The sequence below is a fragment of the Pelophylax lessonae genome, assembly GCF_965119305.1.
Source record: "Pelophylax lessonae genome assembly, chromosome: 2".
In the NCBI taxonomy this organism is placed as follows: domain Eukaryota; kingdom Metazoa; phylum Chordata; class Amphibia; order Anura; family Ranidae; genus Pelophylax; species Pelophylax lessonae.
In genome coordinates this window covers 35,936,641-35,959,336 of record NC_138769.1, presented here as the reverse complement: position 1 = coordinate 35,959,336, position 22,696 = coordinate 35,936,641, and the positions used below count along the sequence as shown (strand labels likewise).

The following is a 22,696-nucleotide window of genomic DNA, read 5'->3' as shown; positions in this document are numbered from 1 at the left end:
TCTTCTCTCCTCGCCACACACTCTGTCAGTGTGAGGCGAGGAGAACCGATAAACGCCACTTCCGCATTAACATGACGTCCTCCCATAAAGAGAGCCGCACCGCTCAACCGTTATTTGACGGTGAGAGGGCGGGAAGTAGTTAAAGTCTCTTATTAGCACCCTTCTAGATAGGTGCTAGGTTGTAGATAGTTCAGTATAGTGTGGTCTCCTGCTTAGTGGAAAGCTTCAATTGTTTAGTGAAGGTAACCTGTGTGACTCATAGTGCTGCTGTTGCTGTGATTGGCTCCTCTGTATTTTTATATATTTAAACAAGAGTTACCCATTGAAGATCAGTAGCATGAATATGAATGCCTTCCCAGCAAATTACAGGGCGTGATGCACCTTACAGGGAGTGGTGCCCCTACATTTAGTGAGCACATGGGAGTTGGGCCTGTCCCCTCTCCCCAGCCCCAGCTGCCATGCAGCCTCAGGTGGGCGACCTAAGGGCCTGAACCAAGAATACTGAAACCCAGAGCTGAATGAGGGAGGATGTCCATGGTGGATCTGGTCTAGTATCACGGAGGAAGGTGACCTACGACCAGGGTCTTGTGAGTACAGACCAACCCCCAAAATCGGATCCTAGAGACTGGTGTTGCTGAATAACCCTCTGGGTGCTAGAAGTAAGTTGCTGGGTGTACGCTAAAGGGCACACCGGCTGGTGTCTTGAAGAGCAGAGTCTATTCTATTCCCTCTACAAAGAAAGAGACTTTACTCCATCCTGTACAGTCTCCTACACAGCTCTACCGAGAAAGTTGTCCTCAAGTGTAAATAGTTAAATTGGAGTATCCTAATTAAATATATGGGGATCCCGCGCTATGGAAATATAGGGAATGAAGGGGCTGCAGCCTCCCTATATTATAGCCAAGTCTATATCTAATTGGTGTGTGTGTGTGTGGGGTAGGGAATTGGCGCTACCCAATAGGGATATACAATGGTGTACTATAAATTATTCAAATCAATGAGAGGTATGATGTTGGAGTGTATAGAATATCAATACATAAATAAAAATATAAATAAATGTAAATAAAAACCACCAATAGCAATCACATAAAATATATATATATATATATATATATATATATATATATAAAATCAAGTGCAGTGATATTGTGCCACAGAATATATGATATCTGTATCAGCTTATAAAATACATATATAAAATCATCAATATTAATCGCAATATAATTAGATAAAAATATATAAGGTGCTGGGTGATATAAAGTGCAGTACAGTGTTGTGATAATGGTGCCAAAATATTTATGATTGTTTTCTCAGCATTTGTAAATGAACCAAGTGACAATGGTGAACCGCTTTTACAGTGCAAAAGGGAAGGTGAAAGGAGATGTGCAGTGTTCACCCAGTGTGAACACTGATAAGTGAACAATTGGTGTGCATTTGATAACAATGTACCAAATAAAGGGTGGGGGAGGGACTATGTGCAAAAATTAACAGTGCACCTAAACGGACTATTTAACCACTTAAGCCCCGGAAGATTTTACCCCCTTCCTGACCAGGGGGTTTTTTGCGATTTTTTACTGCGTGACTTTAACAGACAATTGCGCGGTCATGCGACGCTGTACCTAAACAAATTTGACGTCCTTTTTTTCCCACAAATAGAGCTTTCTTTTGGTGGTATTTGAGTACCTGTGCGATTTTTTGATCATGCGCTATAAACAAAAAAAGAGCGTCAATTTTGCAAAAATAACAATATTTTTCAAATTTTTTTATATGAAATTCCCCCCAAAAAATTGTAAAAATCACAATTTTTTAACATTTTCGGCCAATTTGTTTTATGCTACATATGTTTGGTAAAAAAAATCGCAAAAAGCGTATTTTGATTGGTTTGCGCAAAAGTTATCGCGTTTACTAACAAAGGGAAAGATTTTTGTCATTTTTGGTGTTTTTTATTTAACGAGTAATGGCGGCGATCTGCGATTTTTTTTGCGGTACTGCGACATTGCGGCGGAAAGATCGGACCCTTGACTGACATTTTTGACACTTTTGGGGTTACCAGTGACATTACTGCAGTAATCAGTGCTATACATATGCACTTTTACTGCAAAAATGACACTGGCAGGGAAGGGGTTAACTGTATTGGCGAGGGAGGGGTTAAGTGTGTCCTAGGGGCGTGCTTCTAACTGTAAAGGGACATGGCTATTAGTGTAAAAACAAAGATCAACGGTCCTACATAGTAGAACCGTCTGATCTCCATTTGTACACCAGGGAGAATGACAGGCGGCTTGTTTACATTAGCCGCCTGCCTTTCTCCCTTCACCTGAGCGATCGTGAGTGACCGGCGGACGATCGGGTCCGCCAGTCACACGTACTGACTTGTAAGTGAATGAGCCAGCCCGCTATTGGCTCACAAGTCAGTGACAGGCGAGTGACGTACCCCTACGTCACTCTGTCTGGCCGGGGCTGACCGCCGCAGTAAATGTACTTGCGGCGGTCGGCAACCGGTTAAGAAGTTTTAAAGGTAGCAATAAACAAGAAAGTCCATATGTAAAGGTGTTCAATCTTCAGTGATAGTGTTCAGGTTTCTTCGTGCACTAGAAGGAGTGCTCAAATTAATGGGTGTAATAGATTTTCACTCACCAGAGTGCCCAACCCCACACAGGGGTATTAGGCAAGGTATTTTGTAGCTGCATACCTCAGCATAAGGATAAAGGGTTCCTCGAGGTCCTCTACTTCCTTGTAGCTCTGTGTAAGAGGGAGAGGGAAGGGACCATACTGTTCTCCGGTATTCAGCTGTCCTTAGATAATGCTCCGGTGGTGCAGTGTGTAAAAATAAACAAGGGGGACAAAATAGTGTAACCCTGTTTTGTAAAGTTTATTTTAAATAAATAAGGAAAGGTACTCACATTTTCAATATAGGAATACAGCGTGTAAATTGTCTCCCACTCGGGGGAGAAAATAACACAGGATCAGCGTCCTCGTGCATAGTGTTCCGGAACGCAATGCGTTCCACGGCCAGTCCGGATCGGGAAATGACGTAAGTACGCTATACGCGTTTCGTCAGAGACGTCCTCAGCAGTGTGTCACTACACTGTATTACACTTCAGCACTTTATCGATTTTATATATATATATCTTTTATATATTTTATGTGATTGCTATTGGTGGTTTTTATTTACATTTATTTATATTTTTATTTATGTATTGATATTCTATACACTCCAACATCATACCTCTCATTGATTTGAATAATTTATAGTACACCATTGTATATCCCTATTGGGCAGCACCAATTCCCTACCCCACACACACACACAAATTGGAGTATCCTACTATCTCCTTCTCCTATCTAAGTTCCTAAACTAAAATAAAACAACAAAAAATCACTACAACCCCTAGATCGGTCATTGGAGTAACGAGTGGAAGTTGTGCCCCTGGCTGTGGGAAATACTGTGTGCCAGGCTGCGGGGCTGAAACAAGAGACCCTGGAAAATACGATTGGCTCCTACAGGTATAGCACTACACTTATTAGCACTGAGCTTACAGTAGGTGGGAGATAGGATGGCCTTGGAAGCCAACAGGGAGAAAATACAAGCATTTGTTATATGTAGCACCCTCTTGTGTGTGCTACTAGTATTGAGAGTAGCAAAAAGCATATTCTGGCCGGGAATAACCTGAGTCATTGAATTGGGTCAGGGTTAGGGCTGGGTAACTTATCCTGGCAGCCACCCCCTGGTGTCTGGAAGGTTGGAGAACCTTCTAGAACTGGAGGGAGGGTTTTAGGAGGAGCTGCTATGAAAATTTATGGAGCCTCGGCCAATCCCTAGATGTAGGCTGGCTGGGGACTGAGACAACCCCATAAATAGACGTAGACCATGCCAGAAGGAGAGTCGGTGGAAGATGGAGAAGCAGTGCTAAGGAGAAGCTTTAGGTGGCCCTTGAAGGACCCCTTACTGGGGGGGGGGTTGCCTCAGGCTGGGTGCTCAGGAAAGCTGGTCTGGAAGGATCCTAGCACAGGAGAATTCATGCTGGAGAGGCAGTGGAAAGGAGCAAGGAGAGACAGTGAGTAGATCAGCATAGGGCAGGGACAGACGAGGGGAGAGACTGCCATCTGTAGTAGGCCTCTCTTGTGCCAAGTCTTCATCTAACCTTGCCCTGGGAGGTCTCCATGTGTGTGAGCCAGTCGGGCAGGACTGGGGGCAGAAAATCAGTCAAGAGGACTAGGAGGAAGATCAGCCAGGTGTGGCTGGTGGCAGTGCCATCTTAAGAGCATTATAGGCCCCCGGGCAATGCAGTGCACTGGGGCCCTGCCTACACAATCACTGACGAGAATAAAAATATTTATTGGTAAAGCAGTGCCAGGCTAATGACAGCTTCCAAGTTTGCCTGTTCCCGTGGAGTTGGACAGACATTCCTGCAGTTGTGGGCTCCCCCTCCATGGCCCAAGTGGCCTGACAGCAGCGCAGGGCCAACAGGCGCTTGCCACCTGCTAAGTTTGGCAGGTGGGATGCACACAGGAATCGGGACTAAAGCTTGGCTGAGGCTGGGGCGCTGGGCAGGTGAGGCCCCCCAGGCAAGTGGGGCCCCCGGGCAACTACCCAGCGTGCCCATTCGGTAAGATGGCCCTGGCTGGTGGCATTTTCAGCAAGCTAATGGATCTAGGATCAGTGGCCACAGAGAAGTAAAAGGAAGAATCCCATGCTGTTCACTCACATTGCACTACTTTGTCAGGAGACTGAAAGTTCCTGCCTATAATGGGCCTTTGCTGAACTAGTACCATCCTGCTAGTTCCCATAGGAGTGAGCAGCAGGTGGTGTGCAAAGAAAAACCAAGTTTGTGCAGGAGGAAGGAAGAAAAGAACTTCTTGTAAATAGGAAGTTTCCCTTTGTTCATAGTTCTGGACATTTTTCAAATTGGGCATCCCATAATTCCCTACCCCATCCAAGTTATCATCCCCTAATAAAACATCAAAAACAAGCCAAGGACTGTTTTCACTTTACAAACTCCTCTTATCACCCCCTATATCCCACCACCCGTAATCCCCCAATTCCCCTTACATTGGTTACATTCCCCTATTGCGGTCCTGCCCCTCCTTTTTCTAAGAAGATTTAACATACCCCAGTCTTAGTCACTCCCCTAATCCTTCCAAATTTCTATGTAATCTCTAGTCTTTTTGAAGTTAGTCCATTTTCTCCATATATTGGAGAAACTGTCAATGGCCCCTTTAACACGGGCAGTGGGCCCGACGGACTCCGTTTTGCTCAGTGGGGATCGATCCGCCGATCCCCGCTGAGCAGGCGGGTGAGAGGTCCATCTCCGCTTACTTTGCAGAGACAGACCTGACAGATCCCCTCTCTCCTTTATGGGAGATCGGATGAAAACGGACCGCCTGTATGTTTTCATCTGATCCGATCCTCTAGAGGGATGGAAAATAGGGTTTCCATCCGTCTGGATTTCACAGACAGGATCGGATCGGATAGCAGCGGGTGTCAGCGGAGATGTGTCTGCTGACATCCGCTGCTCCATAGGGGGGCATGGAGCATCCGATAAGGCAGACCGGATTGGAAAGCCCGTGTAAAAGGGGCCTACTTGTTCTTCATCTCTGCTGCACAAGTTTTCCATGTCATATAAAGTCAGGTTCATAAATATTGGGACATCAACACAATTCTAATCTTTTTGGCTCTACACAACACCACAATGGATTTGAAATGAAACAAACAAGATGTGCTTTAACTGCAGACTTTCAGCTTTAATTTGTATTTACATCCAAATCAGGTGAAAGGTGTAGGAATTACAACAGTTTTTATATGTGTCTACCACTTTTTAAGGGACCAAAAGTAATGGGACAATTGGCTGCTCAGCTGTTCCATGGCCAGGTGTGTGTTATTCCCTCATTATCCCATTTACAAGGAGCAGATAAAAGGTCCAGAGTTCATTTCAAGTGTGCTATTTGCATTTGGAATCTGTTGCTGTCAACTCTCAATATGAGATCCAAAGAGCTGTCACTATCAGTGAAGCAAGCCATCATTAGGCTGAAAAAACAAAACAAACCCATCAGAGAGATAGCAAAAACATTAGGGGTGGTCAAATCAACTGTTTGGAACATTCTTAAAAAGAAAGAACGCACCGGTGAGCTCAGCAACACCAAAAGACCCGGAAGATCATGGAAAACAACTGTGGTGGATGACCGAAGAATTCTTTCCCTGGTGAAGAAAACACCCTTCACAACAATGGGCCAGATCAAGATCACTCTCCAGGAGGTAGGTGTATGTGTGTCAAAGTCAACAATCAAGAGAAGACTTCACCAGTGAATACAGAGGGTTCACCACAAGATGTAAACCATTGGTGAGCCTCAAAAACAGGAAGGCCAGATTAGAGTTTGCCAAACAACATCTAAAAAAGCCTTCACATTTCTGGAACAACATCCTATGGACAGATGAGACCAAGATCAACTTGTACCAGAGTGATGGGAAGAGAAGAGTATGGGGAAGGAAAGGAACTGCTCATGATCCAAAGCATACCACCTCATCAGTGAAGCATGGTGGTGGTAGTGTCATGGCGTGGGCATGTATGGCTGCCAATGGAACTGGTTCTCTTGTATTTATTGATGATGTGACTGCTAAAAAAAAGCAGCAGGATGAATTCTGAAGTGTTCGGGCAATATGATCTGCTCATATTCAGCCAAATGCTTCAGAACTCATTGGACGGAGCTTCACAGTGCAGATGGACAATGACCCGAAGCATACCGCGAAAGCAACCAAAGAGTTTTTTAAGGGAAAGAAGTGGAATGTTATGCAATGGCCAAGTCAATCACCTGACCTGAATCCGATTGAGCATGCATTTCACTTGCTGAAGACAAAACTGAAGGGAAAATGCCCCAAGAACAAGCAGGAACTGAAGACAGTTGCAGTAGAGGCCTGGCAGAGCATCACCAGGGATGAAACCCAGCGTCTGGTGATGTCTATGCGTTCCAGACTTCAGGCTGTAATTGGCTGCAAAGTATTTGCAACCAAGTATTAAAAAGTGAAAGTTTGATTTATGATTGTTAATCTGTCCCATTACTTTTGGTCCCTTAAAAAGTGGGAGGCACATACAGTATACAAACTGTTGTAATTCCTACACCGTTCACCTGATTTGGATGTAAATATCCTCAAATTAAAGCTGGAAGTCTGCAGTTAAAGCACATCTTGTTTGTTTCATTTCAAATCCATTGTGGTGGTGTATAGAGCCAAAAAGATTAGAATTGTGTCCATGTCCCAATATTTATGGACCTGACTGTATATATTCAGCTCTACCGCTCTACTCCCTTATGGTAGGGGCTTCTATGTCAAACCATTTTTTTGGAATTGTCCCTTTCGCTGCATTTAGCAGGTTTGGGACTATCGAATTTCTATATTGCTTTAGGGATCTGTTTGTTCTGTGAAATAGGCATGTCCAGGGGTCATCCATGATGTTCTCGCAAGTATTTTTTTGTTGTATCCTTAACCACTTCTGGACCGTAAGGATTTGCCCCCTTAATGACCAGGCCATTTTTTTTGCGATTCAGCATTGCGTTACTTTAATGGAAAATTGCGCGGTCATGCGACACTGTACCAAATAAAATTTATGTCCTTTTTTTTCCCCACAAATAGAGCTTTATTTTGGTGCTGTATTTCACCTGAAGTTATTTGTGGGTTTTTCTTTGCATCCTGAACAATTTTCCTGGCAGTTGTGGCTGAAATTTTAGTTGGTCTTCCTGACCGTGGTTTGGTTTCAACAGAACCCTTCATTTTCTACTTCTTGATTAGAGTTTGAACACTGCTGATTGGCATTCTCAATTCCTTGGACATCTTTTTATATCCCTTTCCTGTTTTATACAGTTCAACTACCTTTTCCCACAGATCCTTTGATGATTCTTTTGCTTTCAGCATGACTCAGAATCCAGAAACATCAGTGCAGCACTGGATGAAAGATGCAAGGGTCTGTCAGGAGTCCAGAAACTCATTGACCCTTTACTGCCGGTTCACACTACCGCGACTTGTCAGGCGACTTGGTCGCCTGACAAGTCGTGCTCCATTCTGTGCTATGGGAACCGTTCTAATAGGAGCGACTCAAGTCGCTCCGACTAAGGCTGGCCATACATGATACAATTTTCTTTCAGTTTTCTGTCAGATTTTCTTGAAATTTACCTTCAAGTATGTAGTACGAAGGCCTGCCTAATTGGATACTAGTGAATGTGTTGGTTAGCTTTGACCTCACATTATGTGGTTTGTAGTAGATCGAACAGAAAATTGTGCAACAAAAGTTGGAAATGTATGGCCAGCCTTAGAAAAAGGTTCCTGCACTACTTTTGACTGAAGTCGGAGCGACTTGCATTGACTTTGATTATGTGAAGTCCGTGCAAGTCGCGCCGAAGTCGCGGTGCACGGCGACTTCACTAGTCGCCCCTGAAGTCGTGTCGCCATAGTGTGAACCGACTCTTATACACACACACTAATTACAAGCAAACAGATCACAGGTGAGGACGGTTACCTTTAATAGCCATTCAAACCTCTTTGTGTCCACTTGTGTGCATGTTATCAGGCCAAAATCACCAGGGTGTGTAAACTTTTGATCAGGGTCATTTGGGTAGTTTCTGTTGTCATTATGATATAAAAAGAGTAAACACAGTTGATTGATAATAAATGGCTTCAGCCAAACACTAACCATGAATGAAACGTTTTTGTGTTATCATTCATATTCTCGGAAAAATGGCCAAGAAATCATAAATCTTGCCAGGGTGTGTAAACTTATGAGGACAACTGTATAAAAGGTTCCCAAACCAGCAGAAGACTTTACAGATGGAGGGGCCAGGCATCTCAAGTATTGCTTGCATGTCCAGTATGTATTGTACCCGCTATATTTTAGGCCTGCGTTTTAATATCAGCTGGAAGCTCACCTTCATTTATTATCTTCTTGGCTGCCACGGAGGATGACAGGTGAATGGGTTCCATAAAGATGCTCTCTGTATAGGCGCTGGAAATCGTAGAAAAGCTGCAAATAGAAATGTAAAATTAAAGCCTATCAGTCTCACGTTTCCATCAGTCACATCCTAGATGTCAGGGTATTTATTGCACGCTACTCCTTAACACATAGAGAACACATAAATAAGAAAAGTACCTCCTAAAGCAAATATCTGCACCACAAATATGTATGAAAAATAAATCACCAATTGTAAAACATCCCACAGAATAAAAACATTTAAAAACACATAATATTGATAAGGACAAGCAACCGGGATTTTTTTTAAGGTGCCACACAGAAAAATTGTATTATAAAAGTAACACAATTTTATTTGAACATTTTAAAATCAACATATCATATCTACACAATGTGTATCATAATCACGTGGATATTGTATGATGGTTTCAGTGCCGGTTCACACATACAGTGGGGATCGAAAGTTTGGGCACCCCAGGTAAAAATTTGTATTAATGTGCATAAAGAAGCCAAGGAAAGATGGAAAAATCTCCAAAAGGCATCAAATTACAGATTAGACATTCTGATAATATGTCAACAAAAGTTAGATTTTATTTCCATCATTTACACTTTCAAAATAACAGAAAACAAAAAAATGGCATCTGCAAAAGTTTGGGCACCCTGCAGAGTTAATATCTTGTACTGCCCCCTTTGGCAAGTATCACAGCTTGTAAACGCTTTTTGTAGCCAGCCAAGAGTCTTTCAATTCTTGTTTGAGGTATCTTTGCCCATTCTTCCTTACAAAAGTCTTCCAGTTCTTTGAGATTTCTGGGCTGTCTGTCACGCACTGCTCTTTTACAGTCTATCCATAGATTTTCAATTATGTTGAGGTCAGGAGATTGTGAAGGCCATGGCAAAACTTTCAGTTTACGCCTCTTGATGTAATCTCCTGTGGATTTCGAGGTGTGTTTAGGATCATTATCCATTTGTAGAAACCATCCTCTCTTTAACTTCAGCTTTTTCACAGATGGCATCAAGTTACCATCCAAATTTGCTGAAATTTTATTGAATCCATTATTCCTTCTACTCGTGAGATGTTCCCTGTGCCACTGGCTGCAATACCTCTCTAGCGGTATCCCCGAGCGTGACTCGGGGTAGGAATTTTCTGCTATTAGCGGTATCCCCGAGTCACGCTCGGGGTGAATGGCAGAGCTATGCAGACAGCGCAGCGGAGCGTCTCTTACCTTATCCTGGCGATCCAGCGATGAGCTCTCATTGCTGTGACCGCCAGCCGAGATCTCCGCCGCTCGTCTGTCGGTAGGAGGACTTCCTAGTTCCGTTCCCTGCAGCAGCAATGCTGCATGGGAGCGGAACTAGGGAGGGAAATTCAAAAGAAAAAAAAAAAAAAACGTTGCACAAAACACATAACACATTTTATATTATATATATATATATACCTATATACACACACACATATATATATATATATATATATATATAAAATTATATTATTGATTCGATTATAATTCATGCGTTACACACACACATATATATATATCTATATACACACATATATATATATATATATCTATATACACACATATATATATAATATATAACGCATGAATTATAATCTAATCAATAATATAATTGTATTATATATATTATATATTAAATAATAAAATAATATTATTGATTTGATTATAATTCACTTGTTTGTGTTTCAAATTTATCACATCTGGGATGTCTACTAGAGTCTTGTTTTGGTCAGGTTTAAGTCAGTAATTACTAAGAATTGTAGGCCAATAATACATAACGCCAAAATCCATGAAAAGAATTGTACCGCTTTTGGAACAGAATTCCTGACAGAATCATACTGCCAGGGAGGTTAACAGTTGGACAGAGGTTCTTTTCAAACTTTCTATCCCCACTGTATGCAATTACAGACATAGCATGTGATTCGCACCGCACTGCTCTGCAAATCACATGCGATGTCTGTGCGATGCGAATTCAGCCATACAGATTGTATGGCTGAATTTGCATCGCATTCCGATCAAAGTTGCCAAGGACCTCTTTTTTTGGTCCGCACCAGAATCAGATCGCATGGGTGTTCACACCTATGCAATTCGATTCCTGTCCAAACTGACCATTCGCACTGCGATATGCGAACTGATCTGGGGGTGTCACCGGCAGCGGAAAAAACGATCCGGTCCCGGATCCTGTTAGACAGGAAGTCGAGTGAGGGCAAGCTGGCCCTCACTCGACTCTATGGTCTTGGAGGACCGGAGCGACGTCAAACGTCGTTGCCTAGCAACCGGTTTGAAGGTCCCCTTTTTTTTTTTTCATTTTTTACGGTAGTTGTGAGGTCTGAGGTCTTTTTGACCCCAGATCTCACAATAAAGAGGTAATAAAGAGAGATGTTTACATTCCTTGTAATAGGAATAAAAATTATCACATTTTTTTTTTTAAAGAGGAAGTAAACCCTCCTCTGCAAGTTGTACCTATAGGTAAGGGACTGCAACATTGCGGCGGACAGATCGGACCCCTACCTGATATTTTTGACACTTTTGGGGGGACCAGTGACATTACTACAGTAATGAGTGCTAAAAATATGCACTGTTACTGTACTAATGACATTGGCAGGGAAGGAGTTAACCCAGGGGCGATCAAAGGGTTAACTGTGAGCCTAGGGCTTGTTTTATAACTGTATGGGGGAGGGACCTAAGGAATCAACACAGAGTCCTGTGATCCTCAATAGAAGGATCACAGGCGCTCTGTGTTTATTCCAGAGAGAACAACGGTCCGCTGTGTTTACAACAGCAGACCGTCGTTTTCTCTCAGTGGGGAGCGATCGCGGGTGACCAGCTGCAATCGTGGCCGCCGGCCATGTGGATCGGCTTCCCCGCTGCCAAGTGGGCAATTTCTTTTTTGTGGTTCAGGATTTTTTAACAGATAAAGGAAGAGATTTATTTATTTTCTGTATGCATTTTGCATAATAAATAAGCTGCTACAAAAAGAGGGGTGGAGCCAGGACCAGTTCCCCGACACAAGGAGAGAGAGCAGCAGTGAGAGGTCTTTATTACAGGAAATCTCACACTGGATTACTGCACAGATCTGGAAGAAATCCACAAAGCACACCGAGATTCCAGGAAGAATATACATGACCAGGGCCGGGACAAGGGGTGGGCAGGAGGGGGGGGGGGGCTGCCCCGGGCACTGTGGTATCATGTGAGATTGGGGAGGGGGCGCCACAATGAGATTGAGGGGGGAGGGGATTTGTGTTGGGAGGAAGAATTTGGGGGGGGTAAGAATTGTTAAAGGAGGGGAAATATGTGTGTGTGTCCTAGGAGTGTTGATTCAGGGGGATTTGTTTTGGGAGGGGGATGGAAGAAGAGGATTTGGAGAGTCGATTTGGGGGGTTTACGCTAGAGGAGGTGATATGGGAGAGTGGATTTGTCCGAGGAGGTATTTTTTTTTTTTAGGGGTGGGGGGGATTTGTGCTAGTAGGTATGATTGGGTGGTGTCTGCGCTAGGAGAGGGGATGAGGGGGGGGGAGGGTATTTGAGCTAGGAGGGGGATTTGGAGTAGGGGGGAGAGAATGCATACCTGGAGGGAACATTTGAGGGGTGATTTTTTTTGGGGGGGGGGGCAATTGTCCTGGGGGAATTTGGGGAATAGGTGGCAAAGATTTGTGCTGGGAGGTGGAATTTCAGCAGTGGGGTGGATTTGTACTGGGCGGAGGGGGGATTTATGCTTGGGGGGTAACCATGCATATTAGGGCTCAATGTTTTTTTGGGGGGAGGGGGATTTTTGCTGACACATAATGCTTATACATCTTGGGGGGGGGGGGGCACAATTTGGCATATTTGCCCTGGGCTCTAGGTGAGCTTCCCCAGCACTGCATATTACAAATGGATTTAGACGATATTAACTTATCCTGGAGCTCAGCTTTAAGGGAATATGTTCTGGGACGGTAAAAATTTACTAAAGCCACTGAACCACCCCAACAGCCAGGCGATTAGCATTTCCAACAGAAGGAAGAGGACAGCAGTGGTTGGCTCCATGTGTTCTGGGTTCAGGCTTCTGTTTATGCGTCATTGACCGTCCCTAGTGGACAATTTCCACAACGACCCGAAATATTTTGGGCTGGCTGGGGGGATCGGAGTGAGGAGGGCTGGGGATGGAGAGCGCCTGATCCCGGCCACTTCTACAATAAAGGGAGCTTGTGGTGGTCAGCAGTGATTCCCCTTCTGCATTAGCGGTTGTCATGGCAACAGCTCTTTTCTTGACACTTAAAAGTAGCGGCAGATCTTTTTGATTATTACAGAAAAACAAAACAAGAATAAACAGAGAAGCTTTCAGTATTCAGTATACAGAGAGACATCCCCACCGAGGGATACAATGTAACAATACAGAAATAAAAGGAAGAAATCTGTCTGTATATTCTGGATCCCAGAATTATTCCACTTCCATCGTAATTCCCACATTAATACATCATCTATAATCTATCTATGTATCCGATTATCCCTCCATCCCCTATAATTATCTATAATCTATTCATCTACCTCTCTACCTGTTCATCTTTATCCATGTCATAACCATATTCTGAATATCTATCTATCTATCTATCTATCTATCTATCTATCTATCTATCTATCTATCTATCTATCTATCTATCTATCTATCTATCTATCTATCTATCTGTCTATCTGTCTGTCTGTCTGTCTGTCTGTCTGTCTGTCTGTCTGTCTGTCTGTCTGTCTGTCTGTCTGTCTATCTATCTATCTATCTATCTATCTATCTATCTATCTATCTGTCTGTCTGTCTGTCTGTCTGTCTGTCTGTCTGTCTATCTGTCTGTCTGTCTGTCTGTCTGTCTGTCTGTCTGTCTGTCTGTCTGTCTGTCTGTCTATCTATCTATCTATCTATCTATCTATCTATCTATCTATCTATCTAGTCATATCAAACCAATAATCAATCTATCTAATATCTATCTATCTTTTTCCTTTAAGCTATATATGAATTGATTTTTCCCTCACATATCAATAATATATTTATTATCTATCTATCTATCTATCTATCTATCTATCTATCTATCTATCTATCTATCTAGTCATATCAAACCAATAATCAATCTATCTAATATCTATCTTTTTCCTTTAAGCTATCTATTTATTGATTTTTCCCTCACGTATCAATAATATATTTATCTATCTATCTATCTATCTATCTATCTATCTATCTATCTATCTATCTATCTATCTATCTGTCTGTCTGTCTGTCTGTCTGTCTGTCTGTCTGTCTGTCTGTCTGTCTGTCTGTCTGTCTGTCTGTCTGTCTGTCTGTCTGTCTGTCTGTCTATCTATCTATCTATCTATCTATCTATCTATCTATCTATCTATCTATCTATCTATCTATCTATCTATCTCTGTACCTATTTACCTTTCACATACCAATAATACATTTACTTATTATTCTATCTATAGTATCTAGCTATCTATCATCTATAACCTATACCTGTTACCAATAATCTATCTATCCATATCATATCAATTATCTAACCATCTATCTATCGTATCTATCGTGTCTGTCTGTCTGTCATACACCAATCTGTAAAAAATATTTGCACTGCTTTATCTTTGAACTCTTCTCCATGGTGAAATGTTGGAGTTGTACATTCTGTCCATGTCTCCCTCTTTCCTCCAGCCGCCTCTGCGGGTTCAATCGCTCTTTGCTGCCCATTTTCTGCCTCCTCCATCTTAAAACTTGACCAGATCACGAGCGACGTTCCTTTGCCAAAGAACTCTGGGACGTAGGATATCGGAAATGACTCTTTCTTTTTAATTAAAAATGATAGAATATATATTTTATTTGCTCTCTCCCTCTATCCCCTAAATGCATCACGGCGAGGTTCCTAGTATGGGGATATGATATATCACTCAAAAAAAATTTAAAGCCCCATTTGTCGTGTCCATGGTGCTAGTAGATTTTTTATCGTAAATTCTCTTACATTTTTATTTTTTTTTTTTTATTTTTATTTTTTTACATTTTGCTCAGCAGTGGCCCCAGAGCTATGTTCTTGTTCCCCCCTAGTATCTGGTTGCATTCCAACTTCCAATTATATGCATGCCAAAATGGCCAGCGACACACACAACCTTGGTACGAAAATACATCACAAGGATAAATTTTAAAAAGAAAAAAAAAAAAAAAAAGAAATCGTGTTTCTGCAGTGGAAATAATGGCAGGGGATTCAATCAGCTAGCGCTGGTGGTTTTTGTATCCAAGGTGACAGAAATAGCCCTACACATTCATCATGTTATATATTACCAACGGATCGATACCAGGGTAGCCATCTGGATACAGGTCGAGAGGGAAGGATCATCAAGGCTTGTGTTTTTTCATGTCAGTCACAAAGCATTCTGGGAGTTGGGGAGATGGACGCCTCATCCTGTGTTTTTAGTCCTGCTTTTCTCAGAAGAGAATTAAAGGGCAGAAAATGCCAGATTTTTTTTTTTTTTTTTCTGCAGAAAAATAAAATACTGCTTCTCCCCTCATAGATATAAAATATATATCTGCTTTTCTTGTATGGGCATTTGGCTAAAAATATCTTACTGATCTTAAAAAAAAAAAAAAAAAAAAAGAAAAATTTAATAGAAATGAAAAAAAATTGCTTTTGTTGTCATCCTATTATACTTGCAGTCCAATTTAATTTTATTGTTTTTGAACATTTTAAAATATTTATTTGAAATTTTTAATATAACATTTATGTTTAAAATACATTTTAGTCTTTCATCATTCATCTTTATTCTTTCTTATGTATTTTTGTTTACTATTCTGCATCCAACAACAACTTTCTTGATATTGTAACTCAAATTATTACATTATTGTATGAAAACTCATGTCCAACCTTCATAATTTGTTTTTTGCAGTTTTGTATTTGAATTACTTTTAATAAACATATTTAAACAAAATATATTTTAGTCAGCCTTTCATTGTTGCTTATATAATTAATTTTTTGCAGTTTTGTATTTTAATTACTTTGAATAAACGTATTTAAACAAAACATATTTTAGTCAGCCTTTCATTGTTGCTTAAATTTTTTAGCCTTGACTAGGATAAAATTGAATTAATAAGTAGGATAAAATTAAAGTAATAAAGTAACAACTAGATTAAAATCAAAGAAATAAAATAATAAGTAGGATACATTTAAAGTGAATACAAATGTAAAATAAGTAAATTCTGTTTTTTTTTTTTTTTTTTAAAGATAAAATTAAAGTAATAAAGTAATAACTAGATTAAAATCAAAGAAATAAAGTAATAACTAGATTAAAATCAAAGAAATAAAATAATAAGTAGGATACATTTAAAGTGAATACAAATGTAAAATAAGTAAATTCAGTTTTATTTTTTTTTTAAAGATAAAATTAAAGTAATAAAATAATAACTAGATTAAAATCAAAAAAATAAAATAATAAGTAGGATACAATTAAAGTGAATACAAATGTAAAATAAGAAGTAGGATGCAATTAAAGTAAATACAAATGTAAAATAAGTAAATTCTGTTTTTTTTTAAAGATAAAATTAAAGTAATAAAGTAATAACTAGATTAAAATCAAAAAAATAAAATAATAAGTAGGATACAATTAAAGTGAATACAAATGTAAAATAAGAAGTAGGATGCAATTAAAGTGAATACAAATGTAAAATAAGTCAATTCAGTTTTTTTTTTTTTAAAGATAAAATTAAAGTAATAAAGTAATAACTAGATTAAAATAATAAAAAAAAATAATAAGTAGGATACAATTAAAGTGAATACAAATGTAAAATAAGAAGTAGGATGCAATTAAAGTGAATACAAATGTAAAATAAGTAAATTCTGTTTTTTTTTTTTTAAAGATAAAATTAAAGTAATAACTAGATTAAAATCAAAAAAACAAAATAATAAGTAGGATACAATTAAAGTGAATACAAATGTAAAATAAGAAGTAGGATGCAATTAAAGTGAATACAAATGTAAAATAAGTAAATTCTGTTTTTTTTTTTTTTTAAATAACAGAAAGGAAATTAAACACATAAAGGCTTCATAGAATACTCACAGCTTTGCTATGTAATAAAACAGTTTAGGAAAAATAAAATCTGTGGATTTAAGAGAAAATAATCTAACACCAAAGATTTTTTTTTCATTATTTTTTTTTTTTTTTATTGTTTCTTTTGTTTGGTATTGTGTATACCAGCAAATGTGACATTGTCCATTTTGTCAATTTTCCAGGAATAACCATTACCAATAGCAGGCTGTTCTAATATGGCCATGCCGGTACATACAAATTATTACTAGAAAAGACGAGCTTTAACCAATGAGATGTCCACTCCGTGCAAGGACATCACAACTGCTAATAAGGGCGGTTGTCAACTGGACCCACAAAATGAAATTTTCAGCAAACAGATCTGTTTACATGTCCCATACTGCAGATTAATAAAGAGCAAGGAAATCAAAGGATTTATTCATGAAAGTTCACAGTGAGCTTTTTTTTTTTTTTGCATTTTTTTTTGTAGTGTGCACTAAATAAATAATTACTTAGTACATAAACAGATACTTTTTTTTCCAGGATGGAAAATTTTGAAAATAAATTATGCACTCAATGACTCAATGTAATTTTAAACATTTCAAGGGCAGGATATACTATAGCACTGCAAGTATAAAGCATATATAATATATAAATATATATACATAATATATATATATATATATATATATATATATATTTATATATACATATATACACACACACACGTATAGATAATTAAAAAAGGAGAAACAATAAAATATAAAATAATAAAAATGATAAGGAAAAATTCATATGCACTTCTATACATTAATTTTTTTATTTTTGATTGAAATTTTCGACATATTTTTAATTATGCAAATACATATTTATTTTTGTTATTATAAACTTTGTTTAAAATTTAAAAAAAAAATGGATTTTAAATATAAATCTTATTAGGGCATAGCCTGCATGAATTTAGAGTGTCCTATTTTATTTTTGTATAATTTGTGTTTTAAAAATATCAAAAGTCAAAACGACGATCCTAAGGGAAAGGCAAAAAACGGGAGAGTCCAGTGCTAGCAAATTTTTTTTTTTTACAACAACAGGTTCTCAACTTGGCTTCACTACCTATGTCAGTCACTGACCTGGAACAAGTATGGAGGGCAAGAGTTTAGACTTTTCAAGGTGAAGTTGTCTGGGGTTGCCATCCTGACTTCACCACCTAGTGAAGGGGTCCTCAAACTACGGCCCGCCAAGGTAATTTACCTGGCCCACCCGTTGGGCCGGCCCTACCATGGGTCCCACTCCCGCCTCCACAAGCCTCCACCTCCGCAAGCCTCCTCCTCCACTGTCATCAGTGAACAGCAGAGAGCAGGAGGCAGCATAACTTGGGACAGGGGGCAGGAGTAGGAGCTGCCCAAATAACCTTTTGAAGTTAAACTACAGGTGATTGGTTGCTAGGACAAAGAGAGGTCACTCTGCTGGCTCCCGCCCCCGGCCTCTGTCCAGAACTGTGCTGCCTTCTGCTCTCGGCTGTGAAGTAGGACACTGCTATGGGTGGGAAAAGGGGGCGGGGTAGAGGTCACTGCTATAGGGGAAAGGGGGGCAGAGCACAGCACTGTGCGTGTGTGTGCGGGGGGGGAGGTAATGCGAAGGGGGTAGAGGACACTGGATTGGGCAGGGCCACACCCATAGCAGTGTCCTCTAACACCATTTAAATTACCCCCCCCCCCCAATCCCTGCATTCTTAGCCTAACGCACTCCTGATCCCTGCGTTCTGAACCTAATGCACTCCGGATCACAGCGTTCTGAGGCTAACGTAGTCTTGATCCCTGCATTATGAACCTAACGCACTCCTGATCACTGCATTCTAAACCTAATGCACTCCTTATCCCTGCATTCTGAGCCTAATGCACTCCTGTTCCCTGCATTCTAAACCTAACGCACTTCTAATCCCTGCATTCTAACCCTAATGCACTCCTGATCCCTGCATTCTGAGCCTAGCTCACTTCTTCTCCCTGCATTCTAACCCTAATGCACTCCTGATCCCTGCATTCTGAGCCTAGCTCACTTCTGATCCCTGCATTCTGAGCATAGCCTAATGCACTCCTAAACCCTGCATTCTAAACCTAATGCACTCCTGTTCCCTGCATTCTAAACCTAACGCACTCCTGATCCCTGCATTCTAACCCTAATGCACTCCTGATCCCTGCATTCTGAGCCTAGCTCACTTCAGATCCCTGCATTCTGAGCCTAGCCTAATGCACTCCTGTTCCCTGCATTCTAAACCTAACTCACTCCTGATCCCTGCATTCTAACCCTAATGCACTCCTGATCCCTGCATTCTGAGCCTAGCTCACTTCTGATCCCTGCATTCTGAGCCTAGCCTAATGCACTCCTGTTCCCTGCATTCTAAACCTAACGCACTCCTGATCCCTGCATTCTGAGCCTAACTTACTCCTGATCCCTGCATTCTGAGCCTAACGCACTCCTGAACCCTGCATTCTGAACGAATTGCACTCCTGACCCCTGCATTCTGATCGCAGTGCACTCCTGAACCCTGCATTCTGATCGCAGTGCAGTCCTGAACCCTGCATTCTGATCGCAGTGCACTCCTGAACCTTGCAATCTGAGTGCAATGAACTCCTGAACCCTGTATCACTCCCCGTTGGAATTTTTCCAGATGTAGGCAGGTGGAAATAGGCAGGGGTTCCCCTTTAAGGGTTACTCCTCCTCCTGGCGGAGTGCTTATGGGTAGCCTAATTTAACCACTTGCTGACCGCAGATCACCATAATACAGCGGCAAATTGGCTCTCCTGTACCAGATCACGCACCTAGTACATGACCTGGCACTCCCAGGGGCCTGTGCGGCTGTGCTGTGATTAGACACAGCACAAGCTGATCAGTAAATGCCGGCCAATGGATGACCTGCTGATTGGCGAGGAGGATGACAGGACAGAGCTCTGTCATATCAACTGGGATCAAGCAGTTTTTTTTTTCCCTGCAAAGCCAATGGATAGTGCCTTGTATCAGTAGGGGGAAAAGTTCCCCAAGGGCCAGATAAAGGCGAGCAAAGGGCCACCTCAGGCCCCTGGGCCGCAGTTTGGAGACCGCTGGTCTAGGCAAATAACGTGCATTGATATCAACTTTACCTATACATTGATATAAATATCAAAAATAAAGAATATCATTAATATATTGCAGCTTACCAATCCCTAGATGTAGTGGCTGCATTTGTTTGCTTTTTTTCAGACACTTTTTATTTTATTTTCACAGGGTGATCCTTCCAGTAAGACACTTCCTGTCCTAGGGTGACAACACTCACTCAGTGAATTTCATATATGGAAGTGCACATTGTCACCCAAGGACAGGAAGTATGTCAGGGCTACAGAATACCTCTAACTCTCTTCCTTTAAATAAATTGTGGGGAGGGGGGCAGTAGTCCACAGAGAAAGCTGTGAAAAGTACTAATTGATAATGAATTTTGATACTAAATTCTGTCTGTTTAGGTATTTTTAGCTGTGACACCTGAGCCCCCCTTTTATCGTAAGAGGACTGGTACATAAAAACGCCCCCATTTTTTTAATCCAGTGACAACAGGCCTGCATTGGAAGAGGAAGTAGCGACCACAACAGATCTAAATGTTATCCACTTGAAGACCAAGCCTTTTCTGACATTTTTTTTTTTTTAAACTTTAAATCAGTATTTTTTGCTAGAAAATTACTTAGAACCAAACATTATATATATATATATATTTTGGCAGAGACCCTAGAGAATAAAATAGTGATCGTTGAAATATTTTATGTCACACAGTATTTGCACAGAAGCCTTTTAAACGCAATTTTTTGGGAAAAATACACTTTAATTAATTAAAAAATGAAAAAAAAAAAATATTTACCCCAATTTGTTCTATAATGTGAAAGATGATGTTACGGTGAGTAAAAAGATACCTAACATGTAATGCTTTAAAATAGCGCACGCTCGTGGAATGTACTTAACAAACTACAGTACTTAAAAATCTCCATAGGGGACATTTTAGAAATGTTTACATGTCACCAGTTTAGAGTTACAGAAGATGTCTTGCACTGGAATTATTTCTCTCACTCTAACGATCCTGGCCATATCTCACATGTGTGGTTTAAACACCATATACATATGCTTGCTTGACTTACGTATGCGTTCACTTCTGCGCGCGAACACGGAGGGATGAAGGGGGCTTTTTTTTTTCTTATTTATTTTACTTTTATTTTTACACTGTCCCTTTATTTATTTATTTTTATCACTTTTATTCCTATTACAAGGAAAGTAAACATCCCTTGTAATAGAAATAAGGATGACAGGTCCTCTTTATTGAGGGATCTGGGGTCAAAAAGACCCCATATCTCTCATTTACCTTTATAAGAAAATATTAAAAAAAAAATAAACAACATTTTTTTAACTGTTGTATAACGAAAAAAAAAAAAGATTTACTATGTCTTTGGAACCTGAAGGGATGCCAGACGTCGCTCTGGTCCTCCAAGGGCAAAGAGACAAGTGGTGGCCATATTGGCCTCACTCTTCTTTACATCTAGCTAACGGCAGCATTGGATCGCTCCTGGGCTTTACTGGTGATACTTTACCCATAACAACTTGCTTCTTGTTGAAGGCTGCCATTTTGTGGAAGCCCAGAGCCCCAAAACAGCAGTAAGGCCCGGTTCACACTGGTGCGACAAACACTTCAACTTTGGGAGCACATATTGCATGACGTGTATAAATTAATGATTCCCTTTAAGAGCCGTCTTAACCGGTCCGGGTCAAAGTTGGCCTGACTTTGAAAATAGTTCCTGCACTACTTTGATCCGGCTTTGGCATGCACCTTTTGCTCTGAGGATCTTGAAGGGGAACCCCATGCCAAAATGTAAAAAAAAAGCGGCCTGCAGTCCCCCCCAACTCAATACCAGGCCCTTCGGGTCTGGTATGGATCCTGAGGAGAGACCTCACGCCAAAGCACCTTGCCCTATGTTGATGGGGACAAGGGCCTCTTCCCGACAACCCTGGGCAGTGGTTGTTGGGGTCTGTGGGCAGGGGCTCATTGGAATCTGGAAGCCCCCTTTAACAAGAGGACCCCAAGATTCTGCCCCCCCCCCACCCTATGTGAATGAGTATTGGGTACATTGTACATCTATTCATTCACCCTTAAAAAAAGTTTCAAAAATAAATAAAACCAGTACACAGGTTTTTGACAAAGTTCTTTATTAACCACTTAAGCCCCGGAAGATTTTACCCCCTTCCTGACTAGGGGGTATTTTGCGATTTGGCACTGCGTAATTTTAACAGACAATTGCGCGGCCGTACGAAGCTGTACCTAAACGAATTTGACGTCCTTTTTTTTTCCACAAACAGAGCTTTCTTTTGGTGGTATTTGATCACCTGTGCAATTTTTTGATCATGCGCTATAAACAAAAAAAGAGCGACAATTTTGCAAAAATAACAATATTTTTCACATTTTTTTATATGAAATTCCCCCCAAAAAAATTTAAAAATCAAAATTTTTTTAAATTTTTGGCCAATTTGTTTTCTGCTACCTATGTTTGGTAAGAAAAATCACAATAAGCGTATTTTGATTAGTTTGCGCAAAAGTTATTGCGTTTACTAACTAAGGGAAAGATTTTTGTCATTTCTGTTGTTTTTTTTTTTAACGAGTAATGGCGGCGATCTGTGTTTTTTTTGCGGGACTGCTAC

At 40.5% G+C, this 22,696-nt stretch overlaps 1 protein-coding gene across 1 annotated transcript in view; it reads right to left on the bottom strand.

The window, feature by feature from the left end:
- The window catches only part of STYXL2 (serine/threonine/tyrosine interacting like 2), a 159,879-nt gene that overhangs the window by 26,470 nt on the left and 110,713 nt on the right, over positions 1-22,696 (bottom strand). The window contains exon 3 of the mRNA XM_082247011.1: positions 8,911-9,005. Within this exon, the coding sequence (XP_082103137.1) occupies positions 8,911-9,005 (95 nt within the window). The remainder of the gene's footprint in view (positions 1-8,910; positions 9,006-22,696) is intronic.